This window comes from Lipotes vexillifer, unplaced genomic scaffold (assembly GCF_000442215.2).
Source record: "Lipotes vexillifer unplaced genomic scaffold, Lipotes_vexillifer_v1.1 scaffold437, whole genome shotgun sequence".
In the NCBI taxonomy this organism is placed as follows: domain Eukaryota; kingdom Metazoa; phylum Chordata; class Mammalia; order Artiodactyla; family Lipotidae; genus Lipotes; species Lipotes vexillifer.
In genome coordinates this window covers 392,347-415,435 of record NW_006785990.1, presented here as the reverse complement: position 1 = coordinate 415,435, position 23,089 = coordinate 392,347, and the positions used below count along the sequence as shown (strand labels likewise).

The 23,089-nt window shown below is 49.7% G+C and overlaps 1 protein-coding gene across 1 annotated transcript in view; it reads left to right on the top strand.

Annotated features, from left to right (window-relative positions):
• Positions 1-23,089, top strand: part of GRID1 (glutamate ionotropic receptor delta type subunit 1) — a 686,100-nt gene that overhangs the window by 462,542 nt on the left and 200,469 nt on the right. The window contains exons 8-9 of the mRNA XM_007458349.1: positions 15,625-15,786; positions 17,314-17,433. Of these exons, the coding sequence (XP_007458411.1) occupies positions 15,625-15,786; positions 17,314-17,433 (282 nt within the window). The remainder of the gene's footprint in view (positions 1-15,624; positions 15,787-17,313; positions 17,434-23,089) is intronic.

The following is a 23,089-nucleotide window of genomic DNA, read 5'->3' as shown; positions in this document are numbered from 1 at the left end:
AGGCTTCTGTGATGACTGTTTTGTGGGGCATGATTTCATCTGGCAGGACTGGGGGTAGAGCCTTCCTGCGGGGAGTCATCATTTTGAACCTGTTTTAAGTTCTTCCATGTAGAAAGTCAATAATATGGAAACAACTGGGAACTGTCCCAGTTCATCTTCTGAATGCTGAGGCTTAGGTCAACCAGAACATGCTGGATTCCCAGCTGAGCAGGGAGGGGCAAAAGGGTAGGAGCATCACTTGCACATCCGTTCCATTCCTTCCAAGATGAGAACTACAGTGTGTATGCTTAGTTATTCTGCCACTCTCTTGACATAGGTGCAATCAGGGTTAGCTCCTCTTGGGCCTGGGAGGGGGATGTGGAGCTGTGCGCCTGTTGTGAGAGGTGGTTTTCTCCCTGGATGTTTGGGGGTAACACTGAAGCACTGTGGAGACTTGTCTGTTGGTAGTCCGGCATCTGCGTCTACACTAGGAATACAGCACCCAAGAAAACATTCATTTGACGCTTGGAAATTTCTCCCAGTTGGGTTCGTGAAAAGGGCTCAGAAGTTTGTGCATGGGATATGCTTGCTACTCAGCATTTGAAACTAGTTACACCTTCTTTACTTAGCCAGGTGTAAGGATTGTAGGGCAGAAATGGGCTGTATCTGCCACCTGAGTATCAGTGCCACCCCAGAACATCTTGGTGTCATCTAATCAGGGGGCACATGTTTTGCGGAGGGGGTTATTAGAATCTCTAGGGTAGGCTGGGTACATGTGTGATTTGCCAAGGTACCAAATCCAGTCTATAATCTTATATGGGGGGGGAGGTGCGGGGAGAGGAAACACGCTCCAACAGGCAGCAAATGCTAGAAATATGTTCTTGGTTGATAGGGAAACACAGAAGACACTGAGATTTTAGCTGGAGTAACTCCCTCTTCCCCAAAGCCCATGGCTCCAGGGAGCCATCACAAGGTCTGGGGTCTTTCTAAGGTGGTGAAGGGTTGACCGAGAGAGTGGACCAAAGACCTCCACAGGGCCATGGACTTGAGAGCCCTGGGCATATGGGCCAGACGTGGAAGGTGCTTAATGCAAGGATTTGTGGTTTTGGATCCTGCCGTGACCTGTCCTGCCTTCCTCTCTTCTGGAGTTTGGAAGAAGAGGTGAGGGGCTCTCATGGTGCCTCTGTATCTACCATCCCACTCTCCGTGTGGATGCAAGTGCAGTGCGACCACGTGGCCCAGGCAGTGTGTGCTCATCCCCACCCGGGGCAGGACAGGGAGGTGCCGGCCACTCTGTGTGGGGGCCAGACCCTGGGAGGGTCTCACTCCTAGGAAGGTCTCCCCAGGTTCTCTCTCCTCAAAGGGCTTCGTCCTCCTCCAAACGTACACCAGCCCTGCTGCACCCTGCCGCATATCCCCCATCCATTTTTCTCAGTTCTCGCTTTACCGTACTGCCCTCTGCACTCCTTCTGCTCCAGGAGAAAGGAGGGCTGCTTCCCGGTACACCAGCACGTGCTGCCTTGATGGGGTGGAGGGAGAGGAGAAAGTACTTCCTGTCTAGGTCTTGATTATTCATTTTGCCCTGGGCAAAAGGCTTAGGTGAGCTCTTTGGTTGCACATCAAACACATCGGATACAAAGAATCAGTCCTGGAGGCCAAGAGAGAAAAGGAGACTGATGGTAGCAGCGAGGAACGCAGTAGAGGGCTTTCTGAAATGACGCACACCCATTAGGAGGATGAACAAAGCCATGGCTCTGAGGTGGGTGGCTAGTCATCATCAAGTGAAGTCAGTGCAATATCGAACCTAGAATCCTGGCCACCCTACCTCTCTCTGTTCCTTCTGAGACCCAGGCACTACATAAAGTGCAAGATTTAAGAGTGACATCGTAGAGATCTTGTAACCGTAGTAGGAGCAGGAGTCACAGTAGCAGCCGTAGTACCTGTAGTGATGTTAGTAATAGTGGCGGAGCCACAGCTTGCTTGGGTTCAAATTCCAGTAACTCTAGTTACTAACTGTTTATTATTATTTATTTGTCATTCTGTGCCTCAGTTTCCTTCTGTGTAAACTGGGGATTAGAACACTACCTACCCCTCAGAGTCATAATGAAAATTAAAGGGGAGAACATATAGAAAGCAATCTGAACAAGGCTGAGCTATTAACAGTACCGCTCTGGAGGAGGGAGCCAGGTGTGTTCAGGGTTTCCGCGGAAAGGCTGAACGCGGCCTCGTTATTTTTTGTATCATGTAGTCCGCTCCCTTCTTGAGCATGCTCTTGGAAAGCCTCACAGTGGGTGGGAGAGCACTTCCCACCTGTCCAGCCCCTGATCACCGGCATCCAGCACCACTTACTGTCCGTATCAGTCACACAATCATCGCTGCCTTGTGTGGGAGAGGAGAGGCCTTGTCTTTGCGACCCGCTTAGCTCTTCAGACAAGACCCTGCTCCTTGGAGACTCTCGATAAGGACTGATGGGGTGGATCTGTTAAGAATGACAGGTCTTAACATAAGTTAAACTGTCTCTAGAAGCCTCTTTATAGATCCATAAATAAAATACGTTATTAAAGCAATCTATCTCCATTCATTGCATCTCCTTCCTTGTGCGGGCTATGAAGAGAGGCAAACGTGGATTTATTTACTCATCCTACCCAACCACCATTTGGGCAGATTCATCTCATTTACAAGCCATTCCCTTCACATTTCCTCAGAAGCTGTTACCACTTCTTTCTTTCTTAATGACAGTGTAGAAGGCAAACTAATTTCTACTAGCCTCTAGCTGTGAGATTTATGGAGAAGATTCTAACATGTTTAGCACAACCAACTGAAGGAAAAAAAAAACAAAACAGCATTGATGTCGCGGATTATTAACTTTGTCTTGATGAAATTAATGAAAATCCTTTTGGAAATGGAACCCTCAAGTCCATCTTTAGTTCCTCCCCCAGATGGGTGCTCTGATGATAATCCTGGATTAGAAGTTTTCAAGCGGACCATCAAAAACAGGGAATTTTTACAGGATCATTCATCTGTCCGCTTCTGTACTGAGCTGGCCTCATTAGCTCCATCTTCTTCTGTTAGGCCTGTGGTCAGGGCTTTCTGTGCTCCAGAACCAACCAGGCAGTTATAGCAAATGCTTTTGGTTCCTATTTAGTAAAGAGAACATCTTTTGGAAGAAAAGTACCTAAATAAGTGGCTTCTAGTGGTTCCAAAAGTATTGCCTTTGCCAGTGTGCAGTGCTGTTGTTTATTTTTTCCTACAAAGCACTGTCTTATTTGGGTGTTTCTGATTCTTGTTTTCTCGACAAGTTAGTTTAGGGCCTGTCTTACTCAGCTGGTAATAAAAGTGACAACCAGACCTTAAGGACCCCTGAGACTTTGCTCAGATTTCATGGGTAGCCTTGGTCAGAGATGCATCTTTAGCATCCTTGGTCTCCAGAACTGCATTGCCTGGTGACTTCAGGGCTATGATTGACCTAACAGACACATTGTCACATTGTTACCCCATATCTATTCAAATGTGTTTCCAAGGCGGGACAGGCGAATGAGAGAAGCTGTGTTGTCTGGTCACTGTGAAGCCTGATCCTCGAATTAGGCTGCAGGGGCTAATGTGGTGTGATTATAAAATGCTCCCTCGGGTTGGAATTTCTCTCCTTTGTGCATTTTAAAATTGTGGAATGGCTTGATAGATGGAATCACTCCTTCCTCACTCAGTCTATTAAAGCATTTCACCCCGCCCCTTACATCCCTGTTTCTGTAAGGCTTTCTGGACTTTTCCCTAGCTTACAAGTCTTTCGTCAACCTGCCTGTAGAATTCTTTCCTCTGGAGCAACACTGAGCCTCCTTACATCAGAGCTACCTTGGACTTCATGTCACTTTCTCTGGTTTTCTTCACCCTAAAGACCCAGGTGGAACATGTAGGGACCAGACTGGGGAAGCGTGATCATCGATGCCTTTGTCAGGGCCAGTTGAACAGGTGGTCTGCTTGGGTGCAGCTGGTTGCAGTTCTGGCCGCCGGTGGCCATGTGTACAACTGGAGGCCAGAGAGCCTCGGGTATAGCAAATGCTCCTCCACAACTCTCCCCCCTCCGCCTTCCTCGGATGCAACATGAGCAGAGATCCCCATCCTCTTGGCCCTCTGCCACCATCGGCTCCCTCCTCAGGCCTGGCCGTGGCGCCCTCTCTCAGGACGGGTGGGCTGGCAGCAGGTTGGCAGAGAGCTGTCTCCTGGAGATGGATTTCTCAAGCTGTGACATCTGGGCGTCAGCTTGTCCTCCCAGCTGGACCCTCTGCCGGCTGCTTGTCTGACTTCGCTGGACGGCTAGAGCCTGTCTGAGGATCTGGTCAGAGGTCAGTTCCTGCTGTTTGCCTCTGTGAGGCCTCCCTGCAGTTTGATTGATTAATTACTTTGCTTGATTAATGACGGAGGCAAGAGAAAACTGGGCTCTTTAGAAGCCTGGAGGAAATGCAGCCTTTCTTAATGAACACATTTCCCACATTTTTAGCTTTGGTGTTGGGTGGATAATGGTCTGGTGGCGAGCTGCAGCTGGCCCGTGTGGCTGTGACCCTGGCCTGCCATTCATCTTCCTTTGCCTTCCAGGATGATTTGCACCTTGATAATGTGGATGCACAACAGTTCCCTGGGCCCCTGGAGTGCAAGGGAGGCAAGACTGGAGCACCCTAATATGACTTGCCTCAATTCTCAGATTTACTGTGGAGAAACGTGCACAGAGCACTGGGAAGGCAGACAGCCAGTGACCTAGCAGGGCCGTCATCCTCCTGGGCCTCTCCCTTCCAGCCTGACGGGGGTGGGCATAGGTCTCAGGCCGCTGAGGTCCAGATAGGATTGTACAGGTCTCCTGAAGAGCTCAGCACATTTCACAGGGGGCTTCTATTTTCATTACTCCTGGCCCTAATCCTGCCCCTAGGGACTCAGTAAGGAAGTAAACAAATCATCTGAGCTTCTGATGGGGCTGCCTCTACCCCACCCAGTACCGATCCAGATGGGAAATCAGTGTCTCTCCTGGTTTCAACAAGACAACAAATCCAGGTCTCGGAGGTGGTGTCACATACGGTGGAGGTAGAGGTGGGACTTTCGCATTGCAGCTGCACAAACAGCCTCTAAGTTTCGAAGTCTCCCCGGAGAAGGCTTGTGTGCTTCTCCACAGCCCCACCCCCGCCACCCAGGGCCTCATCCTTTCTCCACATCTTGCTAGCTTCCCGTTCCCTATCCACCCTCTCTTTTCTCCCTCTGGGTCTTGACTCCAAAGTAAATTCTCCTCATTTTCTCATGAAGATCAATTTAACAATTTTACTGGTAGCCTTTGCTCCTGCTGACACAGGTATTTTCCTAAATAAAATATAGTTACTGATGTAATGGGGATTCTGGGTGTTAACTGTTCAAAAAAATGTTATCTTTCCATCCTTGGTCCTCTGGCTTCATGTGATTGGTCTTTAATTATCCAGCAGCCAGGAATGTCTGCCTGGGTTTCTCAAGAGCTGAAACCCCAGTCAAGAGCTCACGGCTGAATTCTCTCTTCCGTTTCCTGCAGATGTGAGGGCGAGCCTCTTTTTTTTTTTTTCTTCTTTTTTTTAACATCTTTATTGGAGTATAATTGCTTTACAATGGTGTGTTACTTTCTGCTTTATAACAAAGTCAGTCAGTTATACATATAACATATATCCCCATATCTCTTCCCTCTTGCGTCTCCCTCCCTCCCACCCTCCCTATCCTACCGCTCTAGGTGGTCACAAAGCACTGAGCTGATCTCCCTGTGCTATGCGGCTGCCTCCTACTAGCTACCTGTTTTACGTTTGGTAGTGTATATATGTCCATGACTCTCTCTCACTTTGTCCTAGCTTACGCTTTCCCCTTCCCGTATCCTCAAGTCCATTCTCTAGTAGGTCTGTGTCTTTATTCCTGTCTTACCCCTAGGTTCTTCATGACCTTTTATTTTTTTTTCTTAGATTCCATATATATGTGTAAGCATACAGTATTTGTTTTTCTTTTTCTGACTTACTTCACTCTCTATCACAGACTCTAGGTCCATCCACCTCACTACAGATATCTCAATTTCGTTTCTTTTTATGGCTGAGTAATATTCCATTGTATATATGTGCCACATCTTCTTTATCCATTCATCCAATGATGGACACTTAGGTTGCTTCCATGACTCTTTCTGAATTCTGGTTTCCTCAGGGTATATACCTAGTAGTGGGATTGCTGGGTCATATGGTAGTTCTATTTGTAGTTTTTTAAGGAACCTCCATACTGTTCTCCATAGTGGCTGAACCAATTCACATTCCCACCAGCAGTGCAAGAGTGTTCCCTTTTCTCCACACCCTCTCCAGCATTTATTGTTTCTAGATTTTTTGATGATGGCCATTCTGACTGGTGTGAGATGATATCTCATTGTAGTTTTGATTTGCATTTCTCTAATGATTAATGATGTTGAGCATTCTTTCATGTGTTTGTTGGCAGTCTGTATATCTTCTTTGGAGAAATGTCTATTTAGGTCTTCTGCCCATTTTTGGATTGGGTTGTTTGTTTTTTTGTTATTGAGCTGCATGAGCTGCTTGTAAATTTTGGAGATTAATCCTTTGTCAGTTGCTTCATTTGCAAATATTTTCTCCCATTCTGAGGGTTGTCTTTTGGTCTTGTTTATGGTTTCCTTTGCTGTGCAAAAGCTTTGAAGTTTCATTAGGTCCCATTTGTTTATTTTTGTTTTTATTTCCTTTTCTCTAGGAGGTGGGTCAAAAAGGATCTTGCTGTGATTTATGTCATAGAGTGTTCTGCCTATGTTTTCCTCTAAGAGTTTGATAGTGTCTGGCCTTACATTTAGGTCTTTAATCCATTTTGAGTTTATTTTTGTATATGGTGTTAGCGAGTGTTCTAATTTCATACCTGTACATGTAACTGTCCAGTTTTTCCAGCACCACTTACTGAAGAGGCTGTCTTTTCTCCACTGTACGTTCTTGCCTCCTTTATCAAAGATAAGGTGACCATATGTGCGTGGGTTTATCTCTGGGCTTTCTATCCTGTTCCCTTGATCTATATTTCTGTTTTTGTGCCAGTACCATGCTGTCTTGATTACTGTAGCTTTGTAGTATACTCTGAAGTCAGGGAGCCTGATTCCTCCAGCTCTGTTTTTTGTTCTCAACATTGCTTTTGCTATTCGGGGTCTTTTGTGTTTCCATACAAATTGTGAAATGTTTTGTTCTAGTTCTGTGAAAAATGACAGTGGTAGTTTGATAGGGATTGCATTGAATCTGTAGATTGCTTTGGGTAGTAGAGTCATTTTCACAATATTGATTCTTCCAATCCAAGAACATGGTATACCTCTCCATCTATTTGTATCATCTTTAATTTCTTTCATCAGTCAGTCTTATAATCTTCTGCATACAGGTCTTTTGTTTCCTCAGGTAGGTTTATTCCTAGATATTTTATTCTTTTTTGTTGCAGTGGTAAATGGGAGTGTTTTCTTAATTCCACTTTCATATTTTTCATCATTAGTGTATAAGAATGCCAGAGATTTCTGTGCATTAATTTTGTATCCTGCTACTTCACCAAATTCATTGATTTGCTCTAGTAGTTTTCTGGTAGCATCTTTAGGATTCTCTATGTAGAGTATCATGTCATCTGCAAACAGTGACAGCTTTACGTCTTCTTTTCTGATTTGGATACCATTTATTTCTTTTTCTTCTCTGATTGCTGTGGCTAAAACTCCAAAACTATGCTTGAGTAATAGTGGTGAGAGTGGGCAACCTTGTCTTGTTCCCGATCTTAGTGGAAATGGTTTCAGTTTTTCACCGTTGAGGACGATGTTGGCTGTGGGTTTGTCACATAAGGCCTTTATTGTGTTGAGAAAAGTTCCCTCTGTGCCTACTTTCTGCAGGGTTTTTATCATAAATGGGTGTTGAATTTTGTCAAACGCTTTCTCTGCTTCTATTGAGATGATCATATGGTTTTTCTCCTTCAATTTGTTAATATGGTGTGTCATGTTGATTGATTTGCGTATATTGAAGAATCCTTGCATTCCTGGAATAAACCCCACTTGATCATGGTGTATGATCCTTTTAATGTGCTGTTGGATTCTGTTTGCTGGTATTTTGTTGAGGATTTTTGCATCTGTGTTCATCAGTGATATTGGCCTGTAGTTTTCTTTCTCTGTGACATCTTTGTCTGGTTTTGGTATCAGGGTGATGGTGGCCTCATACAATGAGTTTGGGAGTGTTCCTCCCTCTGCTATATTTTGGAAGAGCTTGAGAAGGATAGGTGTTAGCTCTTCTCTAAATGTTCGATAGAATTTGCCTGTGAAGCCATCTGATCCTGGGCTTTTGTTTGTTGGAAGATGTTTTTTTTTTTTTTTTTTTTTTTGCATTACACGTGTCTCTCACTGCTGTGGCCTCTCCCGTTGCAGAGCACAGGCTCCGCACGCGCAGGCTCAGCGGCCATGTCTCATGGGCCTAGCTGCTCCGTGGCATGTGGGATCTTCCTGGACCGGGGCACGAACCCGTGTCCCTGCGTCAGCAGGGGGGCTCTCAACCACTGTGCCACTGGGGAAGCCCTTTTGGAAGATTTTTAATCACAGTTTCAATTTCAGTGCTTGTGATTGGTCTGTTCATATTTTCTATTTCTTCCTGGTTCAGTCTTGGCAAGTTGTGCATTTCTAAGAATTTGTCCATTTCTTCCAGGTTTTCCATTTCGTTGGCATAGAGTTGCTTGTAGTAATCTCTCATGATCCTTTGTATTTCTGCAGTGTCAGTTGTTACTGCTCCTTTTTCATTTCTAATTCTTTTGATATGAGTCTTCTCCCTTTTTTTCTTGATGAGTCTGGCTAATGGTTTATCAATTTTGTTTATCTTCTCAAAGAACCAACTTTTAGTTTTATTGATCTTTGCTATCATTTACTTCATTTCTTTTTCATTTATTTCTGATCTGATCTTTATGATTTCTAATCCGACCGAAGCCTGAACCTCAGCTCCCAGCCCCCGCCCACCCTGGCGGGTGAGCAGACAAGCCTCTTGGGCTGGTGAGTGCCGGTCGGCACCGCTCCTCTGTGCGGGAATCTCCCCGCTTTGCCCTCCGCACCCCTGTTGCTGCGCTCTCCTCCGCGGCTCCGAAGCTTCCGCCCTCTGCCACCCGCAGTCTCCGCCCGCGAAGGGGCTCCTAGTGTGTGGAAACCTTTCCTCCTTCACAGTTCCCTCCCACTGGTGCTGGTCCCGTCCCTATCCTTTTGTCTCTGTTTTTTCTTTTTTCTTTTGCCCTACCCAGGTACTTGGGGAGTTTCTTGCCTTTGGGGAGGTCTGAGGTCTTCTGCCAGCATTCAGCGGGTGTTCTGTAGGAGTTGTTCCACGTGTAGATGTATTTCTGATTATCTGTGGGGAGGGAGGTGATCTCCACGTCTTACTCTTCCGCCATCTTCCTCAACTCCCGAGGACCTGCCTCTTATTTAGGTATTGACTTTGGAAATGCAAGCCTTGCCAGGATGCCCCCATCTCATGGGAGCACATAACCCAGATTCTGACTACAGATGGACAGTTCCACATGGAATATACCCATGTGGAGGTCCTGTTTCCTTTCGCAGAGTGGCTTCTGTCCTCCATCACTCCTATTCTAAGAGGCATCCTCTTCCCAAACACTTTGACGTCTGTTTACATCGGTGTTTTTTCCTAAGAGCAGATTTAAAACTATTCATTCTGGGCTTCCCTGGTGGCACAGTGGTTGAGAGTCCGCCTGCCGATGCAGGGGACACGGGTTCATGCCCCGGCCCGGGAAGATCCCACATGCCGCGGAGCGGCTGGGCCCGTGAGCCATGGCCGCTGAGCCTGCGCGTCTGGAGCCTGCGCTCCGCAATGGGAGAGGCCACGACAGTGAGAGGCCCACGTACCGCAAAAAAAAAAACAAAAAAACCACAAAAAAAACCCTATTCATTCAAAATCCATTAATTCCACAAACATCCCTTAAGCACTTATTATGGGCCAGTTCCTATGTTAGACATTTCACAAATGTTGTCTCTCCGAATTCTCACAAACTCCAAATCAATTGAGAATTTTAATCTCCATTTAGTAGCACGTTCCAGTTATGGAGAATGGCATATGCAAAGGCCAAGAAGCCAAGGAGAGCAGGGGCTGAATTCAGTGTCTGAAGCAAGGGGTGAGAGGCAAGAAGTGTTTGGAAATCAGTCATCAAGGAGGGCAGCTGCAGGGCACCGAGGCTTGGGGTGCAGCCCTTGGAGATGTGACAGGGCAGGATATGCATCTGAGAATGACAACTCGGTGCAGGGTGGAATGGGAGGGCCTGGGCTGGGAGACGAGGTAACCAGGGGTTACCATCTCCCCAGGGAGAAATGAGGGCACCTGAACTATGTGGTGGCCATGGGAAGTGACCATGTAGAGAGGATTTAGGAAGCTTCCTCAGGGGTGAAACCCTAAGCCTGGGCAGGGGATGGGCAGCCGGTGACAGTGTGCGGGGCATGGCACCTCCCACAGGTACCGGGCTACAGCTGCCCCTAGTCACATCCTGACTGCTTCTCCTCTCCCCTTGTACACCTGGGTGGTCTTGCTGCAGGACTGGCTGTGCCCCAGGCTCCCGTGGCTGAGCCAGCCCTGCAGTGCAAGTGTCAGGCCTTTGAAGTGGGCCAGGCCACTTCCCTTTCAGGAACCTGGGTCAGGGTATTGTAGAGGCCCTCACTCTGGGCCTTCCTATATTGGCAGCTTTTATAGAACACCCTGGGAGCAGAGAAGTGGCCTTTTCCTCAAAGGGCAGCTCTGCAACACTTCAGAACTTGTAGACCTGAAAGGCCCGGATCAGGCCCAGGGGGCTGTGGCAGTCGTGACCTTGCTGCTGGGCCAGGAGGAAGCCAGGGACATGCGCCCAGGTGAGCAGATTTCAGGCAGTGCTGGGGACGTGAGACTCAGGGCTGATCCTTGCTCAGTCTTTTGACCCAGAAGCTACAGAAGCCAGATATGACCCCTGCTTGCCCTTGAGAAGCTTTTGGACCAAGGGGCATTGGAGGAGAGGGTGAGTGGTGATGGAAGATAGAAACTGCTTTTCACAACCCACGCTGGGCCCCAGCTGCCAGCAATACCCCTGGACAATCTCTCAGCTCATCCACATTGAAGTCAGGACCCTGCTTGGGTTCTTCATTTCCCCTTCCACTCCTTTCTGTCCCTGTTACCCCCCAAAGCAGAAATGCATGCAAAGAGCTCAGGATGGTACTAGGCACCCAGGCTTATCACCACTTGCATTTCACAGGGCGGGTGAATCAGGGTTGCCCCTCTGCACCTCTCCAGGGCCACTGATCGCACTGTATTTTATTGTCATCAAGTTAAGGCTAGAGCTTTAAATGACTTGTTCAGCATCACCTCGCAAGTAAGTTCAAGAGGAGATTCAGTTCACCCGTACAGTGAGCATTTATCAAGCATGTGCTATATCCATGTGCTGCTGTCCACTCTGGGGGTGCAGCAGTGAGTGGAGCTGGCCCAGGTTGTGATGAATCCAGAGCTCTTGCTCATCCTCCCAGGGCCCCAGCTAAGCTCCCCACATGGTAGAGTAAGAGTTGTACTGTATGACAGCAAAAGGGGACCCAACATGCATCTCTAGGGTGGCTAACTGAACCAGCTGGGCCCCTTGCAGCTGTGAACCCACTTAGAATGGAGGCCACGGGCTCCCAGGAAAGCCTCTGCCAGCTCTGGCTCTTGTCTGCCTCTGACTTTACTCCATCTGGCATCTCTGACCTGGTCCCAGGTCTTTTGCTGTGCATCTGGGTCTTTCCTCTGCCACACCCTTGGCCTTGACACTTGGCCTCTCTTTAGCTTCTCAAGTCTGCTCTTACCTGAAATGCTTTTTACAGTCTTTTGTCACTTTAGTGCTGCAGTGTTCCTAGGCCACCCAGAGCCCAGGGCTTCTGCCAGCAGAGGGATGAGGTGACAGTGTCTGCTCTGCTTGTCTGTCTTTTGCTAGTGAACTCTGTGCTGGACCTCATCTGAGATGTGAGGGAGAGAGACAAGGACTCTTTCAGGCCAGGGCCCCTTCTCTGACCCTGTGACCTGTAGCTCCAGCTTGGGCTGTTTGCCCCTCGAGACCAGCAGTGAGTGAGGGTCCACACAGCTGAGAGCCTCTGTCCTTCTACACTTCTCCTCTTGGCTCAGGGACCTGGCTTGACCAAGCCGGGACACTGGGACACTGGTCTTCACCCACCCACCGTGAGGAAAGGCTTTTCTTATGTTTGTCAGGACCTGGAGGGAGCCCCACAAGCAGAGGCTGCCTTTTTACTATATGTCCTTGATCTTTTCCCGTAAAAGTCCCTTCTCTGGACGACCAGACTGTGAGGGTAGCATCCCTCCCTTTGTATACCCACCAGTGGACCTGGCAAGTCACCTAAGTGAGGATGCTGAGGTTGGTGGAGCCACACATCGGTACTGGAGTGTTAGCTTCTGCCAAGGCAGGGAGAAGTATTGAGATAGCACCTTACAAGAGAAGGGGCAGGAGTGAGTGGAGAGATGGAAACAACTCCAAGTTGACTCAAGAAGGCTCAAGCAGACATTCTGAGCAAGCTATAAACGAGAACCAGATTTTTGTTTGAACAAAGGAAGGTACCCTCTCAAGTCAAAGTTGGAAGCAGAAAATCTCTTTTTCGTGCTATTTTGTATGTTTTCTCTTTTTGTGAACCAAGATCAATGTGTCCATTCTTAGCAGAGATCCATCCATCCATCCATCCATCCATCCATCCATCCATCCTCCATCCAACCACCCATCCACCCATGCATCCACCCATCCACCCATCATCTTCCCCACTCACCCCCACATACCTAACCATCCAGACTCATCCACCCATCCACCATGCATCCATCCATCAAACATGCATTAACCACCAACCCTGTGTCTTGGTTGGTGCTGAGTTCTAGAGAGAGTGAAAATATATCGACCTGGAAAAGAGCATTGCTCAAACCTGTTCTTCCTTTGGCCTTTCTGAGTCACATCCTGCTTTTTCCTCTTCGTGACAGGCCTTTCTGCATTCATACATTTGTATCATATGAATCACTTATGTAATTAAGTTCTTTAATTTATTGTGACTAGAAGTGCTGGAGGGAAAAAAGGAAATTCCACTGGGCGCTAGTCTGGGCCACTGCAGGGGAGCTGTTGCCCCATGTGTGTGTGAATGCACATATAGGCGGGGATGTGGGTCAAAGGGTCCCAGCTGGTTGAATAGCATTGGCTGCGAGTGGTTGGCCAGGAGATCGACAAACGTCTTGAGAAGAGAAATCTTCACATCATCAAGGACTCTCAGCTCTGAGTTATCCTTTTGGAAGAAATAAAATAAAAAATAAGACCAAGCCAACTCTAAGTGGCTTACATCCTCTTAGAACACCTCCATTATTGGTTTGTATTTCAGAGGGGAGGTACACATGTCAGAAATAATTTTGCAGTGGTAGAGGCTTCTGAGACCTGGGGGCTGACAAGAGCAGGGAGTGGGTTTGTCTTTCTCATCAAAGCAATGATCCCCCAGGGTTCAAGGAGTGGGAGACAGTGTTCTGTCCTGTCTGTTCCCTGCAGGACAGGGGGTGAATTCCTGGTGGTGGGAGTGATTTCTCTCTTCTGTCAGGTAAGCACCTGTGTAGTGTAGGACCCTGAAAAAGGTCACTAGGCACTGACATGCCTGCTTCCCTGTGGCCTGAGGACCTTGTTTAAATCAGCAGTGGTCGGTCACGCCAGGCATGCTCCTGTCCATCTTCCACCTACCAAATGGAGAGGCGTCAGACATGCAGGCCTTAGTGACACACATCCCTGTGCCCACTGCAAGGACACCAGTTGAGGGTGGATAGGTCAGGGCTGCGCAGGAATGGTCAAGCACAGGGACATCCATGGAGGAAGAGGTCAGCTCTGCTCAGACATGTCACGGCAGAGATGACCCCCGGAGGAAAGGGCATGATGGAGCAGGTGTGTGTGATGCCCTGGACCAGCTCCTTTGGGCCACCTCTGATTTCAGTTGCAGAGGACAGTTCCTAACACCCAAGTTCCTGTCTGGGCCTCTGCTTTGGGGGTATCCCATCTAAGACTTGTGAGAAAGGGAATTGCAGGCTGAGAACAAGATATGGAGGTGTTGAGAGTGTGAGGGGCATACTGGGGAGCAGTGGGAGGTGGCTGGAATTCTTCCCACAGCCCAAGGATCCTATTTGATCTTCCCAGGAGTCCTGTGAGGCCAACATATTCTCCTATGTATATCCGGCGATTTTGTTTTTCTGAAATATTTTTAGCAGACACCTTGCTGCTGAGGTGTGCAGAGAATCATCCCCTTGACCCACTTTGGCTAATGGTTGTTTGTGCAACAGTTACTCGTGAGGGGTCACAGACCTGACCGAGGGTGGGTGTTACCTCCCCCCACCACTTCGTGCTCCGTGACAACCCCTTGGAGGAGCGGGGTGGGGTGCGGTGGTGGTAACCTCGGGAAGCAGGGCTGCCCTCCTCCCCACCAAGGGCTCTTGTGACCTCTGGAGTCCAGGCTCATGCCCATCCAGGTCTTAATCATGGTCATGAGGGTGGCCCAGACCTGTCCCACCCCTGCATCCCACCACTGTGGTGCCACTCTTCTCACTGTTACTACAAACGTTCCCTTCCTACCGTGCTCTCGAGAGTTCTGAGAGGGACTATGTGTCCTCTAAGATCCAGCTCTACTGTGGACAGCTAAGCAAAGGAGTAATTCTCAGAGGCTTATGGTTGCAAATTCCAGATGCTTCCCCTAGCCAGCAGTGACGTCACTGTAGCGCAGGCTCCGTGGCCTCCAGAATCTCACACAAGCTGCCAGTGTCACTCAGGCCACCATGTACCCTAGGCCTATCCAGGGACCAGAGTGGTCTTTCTAAGGCACAGATCTGATTTCAGGCACAGATCCTAAAGCCACCTATGTTGTTCCTCTTTAGCATGGCCCACAAGGTCATGATCCCTGCCTCCGTACTGTCCCCTTGATGCAGACATCTTGAACAGTTTTCAGTCCCTCTAACCCAGGGGTCAGCCAGCTGTGGCCCACTGTCTATTTTCTAAATAAACTTTTCTTAGCATATCCTCTGTATCTGTACCATTTGGAATAACTTGCCTGCTAGAACAGCATGGTTGAGCAGTTGCAAAAGAGACTGAAAAGGCCCACAAAGTCTGAAATCTTTACTATCTCGTCCTTTGCCGAAAATGCTGGTGGAAACTGCTCTACCTGGCCCAGCTTCTTTGCACCTTCATGCCTCTTCATATGTGGTGCCTTCCCTACAATGCTGCCCACCCTTTATCCTAATCCTTCTAGACTGAGCTTTGTGCCCGTCCTTCCCTCCATCCTTTGTTACCTGAGTGTGATGCCCCCTCCAGTCTTACATAGAGCTGTGTCCAAGCCTCAGTCATGGCTCTGATCGCACTGGTTCTGTTGATGTACAGATCCACCTCCCACTCTAGGTCCTGAAGCAGGGCCAGGTCTGATTCTACTCAGGACTCCAGCACCTGGCTGGGGGCTTGGATAACCAACTGGAAGCCGAAGGATCATGGCCTAGGTATTGGGCCCCACTTCTCAGTGTTAGATTAGCATCGTGGGTCACTCTAGTCCTCTACTGGTTTCTCCCTGTCCCTGGAAATGCACCAATGGAAAGGGTTTCACCATCTTTGTCTTTGCAGATCTCTAACCTCTACCTATACGACAGTGTCCTGATGTTGGCCAACGCCTTCCACAGGAAGCTGGAGGATCGGAAGTGGCACAGCATGGCAAGCCTCAACTGCATCCGCAAGTCCACCAAGCCATGGAATGGAGGGAGGTCCATGCTGGACACGATCAAAAAGGTGTGTGCAAGGGGCACCCTTCAGGCCAAGGCCAAAGACAAGCCCCTTTTCACACCCCCGCTCTCTTCCCGCTCCAGGAGGCTGAGCTCTTTCTGTGGTCACCCAGCCAGGCCCCTCCCAGGCCTCTCCCCCTGCCACTCTTCCTGTCCTGGTATTTGAGGGCTGGTGAGCTGGGGTTCATGGATACGTGTTATTATTATCTTCATTTTATATAAGGAGATTAATATCGGAGAGGTTATGTAACGTGCCCAAGATCACAAGTAAGTAAAAAAATGGAGGCAACCAGCTTGCTCATGCCTGCCAGATACCACACTCTGCAGGCTGCCACTGCCCCCAGGAGAGTTTGTCTCAATTGGCAGTGCACGTGCTACTCAGCAGGACCTCACCTTGTGTGTGTGTGTGCATGTGTGTGTGCATCCCTGTGCATACATCGGCATACCTACGACTTGGTGGATTTTGTGTCACACCTTAGCATGTAGGACATCATGTGTCCTATATGCTTAGGTGTGACAGTAAATCCATCAAAAGACTGGATCTGAAGTGAACTGGGTAATCCACAGAAGACGTGTTAAAGTGAATTGGCTTTGAGAGGCTTCAAAAAGACATTTAGGGAAATCTATAGTGCCGGGAGTCTTAGTCACAGTAAATTCTGCATGGTTTTCATAGCAGTGAATGGAGTCTGATGTTGGTTTGAATCTGCTGCAGCCCAAGCCCGAGCGGGGGCCTCTTTGGGGCCAGCTCATTCTCTGGGACTCTCCCCACTTACAGTCTGTGGGAGATCAAAGCTGGATGTGACCCCCCCCACCCCAGGCTTGAAGAAAGAAGAGGGCTCAGCACAGGCTCACTCAGCCCCTCTGCCACCTGCTACTCCAGAGGCCGCAGAGCGACCAGAGAGAGGCGCAGGGCTGGCACGCCCCTACATCCGGTGTGTGCCAGACACCACGCTTTGTACACATTTTCTCCTTCGGCCCTTGCAGGCTCTGTGATGTGGGTCTAATGAACTCCAGGCTGAAGGTGGGAGATGGGAGATGACTTGCCCAAGGTGGCAAAGCCAGACTTGAGCTGGGTTTTAGCCTCCAATGCTCACGCTCGCTGCCCTGCCACTTCCTGCCACCTATGTGAGATGGCTGTCACTGACCTTGGCCTTCCCTCTTGGCTCAGGCTAAGGTGAGCCCCTAGAGCAGGTTGCAGTGAAAGGCTGTAAGCTCCAGGAGGGTGGGGACAAAAGCCACCCCTCTCTCATCTCAGGGCTGGCACGGTGTGTGGCATAAAGCAGATGCTCTAATCATATCAACGGCATGAATGATGGGGACAAGCCTAGGAACTTCCCTTGTGAGCAAGGGCCTGGGAAGTGTTGAGCCTGCTCCGAGGCGCCAGGACCGCCAGCACCTCTTGCCTTATTACAGTGCATCCATTGTTTCCCAGACTTTGGCGACCACTTCCTTTTTCTTCCTTGCCTTTGGGATTCCATCCCCTACCCGTCCACTTTTGCCCTACCCTCTCATGGTTTTTCCTTCTCTCTCGCAGGGCCACATCACTGGTCTCACAGGGGTGATGGAGTTTCGGGAAGACAGCTCGAACCCCTACGTGCAGTTTGAAATCCTGGGCACGACCTACAGCGAGACCTTTGGCAAAGACATGCGGAAGGTAAGCCTCGGGGCGCTCACCTCCTGCTTTTCCTACTGCCGTGCGGTGGGCCTGTGTTCCAAGCAGATGTTAACCGGCACGAAAGTCCCCTCTCCAGTCTTTCTCTGCAGATGCTGCTGTTGATGCTGGTGTTCGTGGGACATGGTGGGGAGGAGGCTCCAGGGGGTTTCGGACAGAAAGTGCCACTAATTCAGCTCTGAGTACAGCAGGGGTGTCTGGTGCCATTGGGTCCTGCTGCTTGGGCCTGGAGGACCAGCCTTGTGGTCCTGGACAAGGCCAGCAAAAGGGGTGATGTATTTTCCTGGAGTCACTGAAATCAGCCCAACGTCGGGGACAGGTGTGACTGTTACTAAGGCAGGAGGCAGAGGTTACGGCCAGAGAGTGTCCCCGATCCAAGAGTGAGGCAAAGCCATGGCCAGAAAATGAACTCCGCAGAGCGTGAGAAGCAGGCAGTGCAGGCGCCCACTGGAGACACAAGTGAGAGACAGGTGAGCCGCAGAGTTCAGGGTGGGCTTCGACTTGCTTTTATTTGGTGCTGATGCAAGTGGCAGGCCTGGGGACTCTTTTCAGTGATACTTTGTCTCTTCCTCCCCCACCCCATGGGGGGGCGTTCAGAATTGAGGTCTGGCGAGGTGGCCTTTACCCAGAGTTGGAACTCCCCAAATTGAAGGGGAGACCTGTGAAGTCAAGAGTCAAATAAGGTGTTAGGACCAAGAGGTCAGTGTGGCAAGCAAGGGGATGGAACAGTTACCCAGCAAGGGACCTCAGATGCGGTGCTTGTGAGCCGGTGTGGAGCCAATAGTGGGGGTGCAGGTAAGGGCAGTTGCTGGCTCTCCAGGGACGCTCTCCCACAAGTGGCCTGCGCAAGAAGACCACGTGCTTGTTGGAGCCAAAGATGGGAGCACCCATGATGTAAAGGGGTCACAGGGCTCCGTCTAATCAGGAAAGCACTAAAGCATGAGCTGGTTGGCATAGACTCAGGCAGAGGTTCCTGCAGTCACACACACACACATTTCTATACGTTTGAGGGGGAGACATCTCTACTAATGATAGTGCCTTGGAGATGAAGGGCATGGTGAGTTCTCAGCAGGTGGGATAAACCTCTAATAGAAAGCCCTCTAGCCTGGCCTCTAGCGTTAGCTGGGGGCGGCAGAGGGGCAGGAAGGGGTTACATGATGTTGGGGTACTGAGAATCTGGACAAAGGCATTCTCTGGCTGTGCTCCTTGAGGACCAGATGGAAGGATGCATGTGTGAAGTCATGCATGTGTGAGAGCTGGAAAGCACGGGGGGAGCTCTCATCAGTTATAACATGGGGAGGAGGCCTGGCTTGCTAGGGAGAGGCTAGGTTGTCTGGGGGGGTCCATTTGTGATGCGGGGATGGTGGCTTTCAGCCCATTCTGTGACAGAAAGTATAGTCATGAGTTGGTCAAATAAGAAGTTCAATAATTGGTTGTGAGGCAATGGTGACACCCAAGCTTTGATGACATTTGGGAGCTCGGAAGATTGTTTGTGGCATCAGAAAGGGGGTTAGTGACTATGGTGTGAAACCTTGGGAAGCCGGGGTGTGGCCTGCAATGTCAAGGGTGTCAGAGATGACCTGTGATGTCTGTTAGGGATGCCCAAAGCTGTGAGGTTTGGTGGGTGGGAGCCTGGGGATGGGTGGTCAGCGTTGGTCTGTGTCATTCGTGGCCACAGTAGAAACTGGCTTGTGTTGGGACTCCCACCTGGCAAGGGGAAGCCAGGACCAGGGAGCCCTTTCAGTCAATCTGGTATGAAAGGAGCTGCCTGCCTCAGTGACCATATTCATATTTGCCGCAGTACTTGTCTTCATCCCCAAGTCTTCCTCTGAGATCCTAGAAAATCAGGCCCTGCCTGCTGGCTCCTTTGCTACCCGCCTCCACTTTCTTTTAGCTCAGTTCTAACCCCAAGGTCCCCCCACTGGGTGGGAATGTTGGCTGTAAGGCTCCCTGCCTCGTCTTAGGCAGCTGACTGGGGTCATGCTGGCCACTCCAGGTGTCTGAGAGAGGGGAGGTACTGTGTCCTCCACTTTCCGTTTCAGGCATCTGGGCCTTCCGTGTTGCCATGGCAACGCTCCTCCAATACCCTGAAGCCAATGGGAGCTTGAATCTCTCGGTATAAGGAGCTGCTGAGCAGGAGGTCTGAATGTGATTGAGTTGGAAGGGAAGCTGATTTTCAAGTGGGCTTTATTTTTAAATGTAATCTTTTGTCATTTTAAAATTTGCCCTTAATAACTGCATATCCCAGTTGTTATCTGTCTGCCTGGCAGCTTATCTCTGTTAAGGAGAAGTTATCTGGAAAGCAGGGAATGGGATTTACCATAGCAAATGTTTGCTATTCAGGCCCAGGGTGCCTTAAAGCAAGGCCTGTGGGGGTTCAGGATGAAGCAAGGAGAGCGCATTGGGACAGAGTGGCACGGGTCTAGGAGAGCATTTAAAGGCAGAGCTGAGCTGCGTTTCCTGGTGGAAGATGGGGCTGGGAGGGGTAGGACTGGGAAATTGGGGCAACCTAAAAATAAAGTTGAGGGTGGGCAGCAGATGTGATGGTAGGGTTAGGGTTCAGAGACACACAAAAGGCAGTGCAAAGATCAGTCATCCTCAGGAGGCAAGGGCAGCTCTGAGGAGGCCCCCTCAGCTGCATCTCTCTGTGGGTAGAGGAGCCAACTGGACTGACGGCAGGGTGCTCTCATGGTGGAGCAGTGTCAGGGGATCCCTGAAAAGATGATAGGTATCAATACATGAATATATCCTCTATCTATATTGAAAAACAACAACAGTAAACAAGCACTGGACAGAAAAACAAAAACCAAGTAGTTTCTTTAAGATTTAAATCTAGAGGAATTGTTTAAACTAGGGAGCAAATGGATGTTTTCTTAAAGTGAATACCCTGGAGGGAACTCTCAGGGAGAGTGAGTCACCCAGACATTTTAGAGTAAGTGGCATCAAGAGGCTGTAGATTACTCAGCCCCTCCAGAGGATGGAAGGAGTGGGTGATCACCTTTCACTGCAGGGTGCTGGACAAATACTTATTAAATTATCTCATCCAGGAAGCACGTTCTTGTTGAGGGAGTGTGGGATGGCAAGATCAAAGGTCCATGTCACCCTCTTGCTGTGTAACTCCAGGCAAAATATTAATCATCTTTGTGTTCCACTTGGAGCTGTCTGGCATGGGTGATTACCAAGCAACCCCGCCAGGGGCAGGCTTTGCTGGAAAGTCTTGTCCAGCTCCCACAGGACTTGGCTTAATATTTGCCCTGGGGACCCATGCTTGTTCCTTTTGGAGCCCTACACTTTTCTCTTTGGCTTTCTCTTTGTTCGGACGGAAGTCTCCAAAGGAGGGTCCCATGGGTTCGTCCTTGCAAATGTCCTCAGCTCATGACATGAGCTGGGATGGGATTGGTGGAGACCACCTGTAGGAAAGTTTCCAAAGGTGGGGGCAGGGAACGTTGTTTAAAGCACAGGACAAGAGGGAGCCAAGGAGGGACCACTGAGCACCTGCTGCTGTGGACAAAGATGCATCACAGTACGTTGTCTTCCTGACTTGGGGGCCTTTGTGATGCTCCTAGCTCTGCTCTCCTGAGCTTTTGCAGCCACTTCCTTTTTTTGAATTTTCATGTTCTCAGATGGCAGGTGCAAACAATAGGAACCTTGTGGTCAGCCAGAGTAATGACCCTCATGCAGCACTTGTCAGTGAGTGCTCTCCTGTGTGGCCTGCGCCATCAGCTTCGGGCGGCTGGAGCTATACACCTTCTCTGAGTGTCTACCCCAGATCCCACAACAGCAGAGAGGCACAGGGAGCCTGGCTTTCTGCCTGCAGGTGCCCTGGATAGGCAGCTCCTCTCCACACCCGTGTGCCAAAGCCTGAGGCCAGAGACAGGAGCAGGGCTCTGCATGGTGGGCAGTGCCCATCCCCCCTTCCATGCCTGGGGGCAGATTCCACTCCTTATAAAGACCAAGGGCTGAGAGGGAGCTGGGGGCTTCACCTCTGATGAGCTTTTGTTTTCAGGACTGTTTTGATATGATGAATGGAAGCAGGAAAACATGGTCATAGTCTTCTCCACAAGCATGACTTGCCTGGAATGTAATGTGAGCCACAGCCCAGCAGAAACATTCTTCCATGACATGATTGCTGAGAATATCTGCCCTTCTCTGTCCTAAAGATTCCACTGTGGGGGAATCATTCCTTTCCACTAACGAGGTTCCCTGGTACAGTGAAACTCTGGGAAAATTGCCAGATGCCTGAAGGCCCTTTGAACCTCATTTCCCATGGGCACCATCCACCTAATTCACTAGCTCAGTGGAGGTTAGCCTGTCTCCTTGGGCACAAGGGTGGGGAAGTGGGCGGGAAGCATCTGGAAAGCCTGTGAAGCTGCTTTATGCATTGACATTCCAGGACAAAGGACACCCTGGTGTGATGAGAGAGAGAAAGGGACTATTTTATGCTCCTTTCCATAGAGTAGAATTGAGTTAGGACCAAGAGACTAAGAAAGGATTTAGCGCAGTGGTTTTCCAGCTTTTCTCTAGTCCTAGAAAATCTGTTGCAGCAGTACCTTACTGCAACCCAAATATATTAAACCGTCATGGAAGCGGACATGCCGTGGTTACGATGGTGGGGAATTGGGGCAGGGGGTCTCGAGCTTCACCCAAACGGTCTCCCTGGTCCCCAGCCTCTCCACGGTGTTCTGTGCAGCTCCAGTTGGGAAACTGAGGCCCACAGCCTGGAGAGACTCAGTTAGGTGGTACCAACAAGCAGGTGGCTGCGCTCTGGGGCTGGAAGACAGGTTTCCTGGGGTGGGGGTGGGGGGATGTGTGGCAAACGGCCTGGAACATCGTTTCTGAATTTAGGATGATGCGGTTCTGTGACTCCCTCACTCCGCTCAGCCTGTTTTCCACTGCCGCCCACCTCACTCCCCCGGCCAGCGTTAGGGCCCCATAGTCCCTTCCCATTGCGCTAGAGCCTGCTAACATGAAGTTCCACCAGTGCCCTTGGTTTAGCCTCCCTGTTCCAGCAGTTACCCAGGGAGATGGGAGGCCTTCCTTCTCCTTTACTAGTTTAAGAGGTTTCTTCTGTCTTCTCTGTCAATTTTGATTCTTCATAAAAGCTGGCTTTGGACAGGAATCAAATGCCTCTCTTGATGTCATGGCCCCGGCAGGGCCTTGTGGCTGCTCTGAAAATAATTCACAGAGTAATAATTACTCATCGTGGAGTGATTGTCATGCTATAGGACCCCAGCCCTCCCCGGGCTTGGAAGTACATCATTAACATTCTTACCCAGGTCTGCTGCACTGTGTTACAAATTGTCCCACAGTCTCAGGGTCCAGGAGCTCTAAGCAGTGAGGCCAGGAGGAAAGGGTATCAGCCAGCAGACAAGAGAGCTCTGGTAATGAAGCAGGAGCTGCCTCTTAGAGCCCAGGTGGGATCCTTTACCTGGTGGCTCCCGCCGCAGTGCCAGGAGCCTCTCAGTGGGTTCAGTAATGGGGAAGGGGCGGTGGGCAGTGAGCAGTGGTGGGGCTGGGAGGAGGCAGCCTGAGAATTGTGCAGTGTCTCTATTAAGCTGCTCTGATAGAGACTCCGGCCATGCACAGGGAGTCACAGAAGAGAAATAAACTTCAGTCTCTTCGTGGATTAGCATTCCTG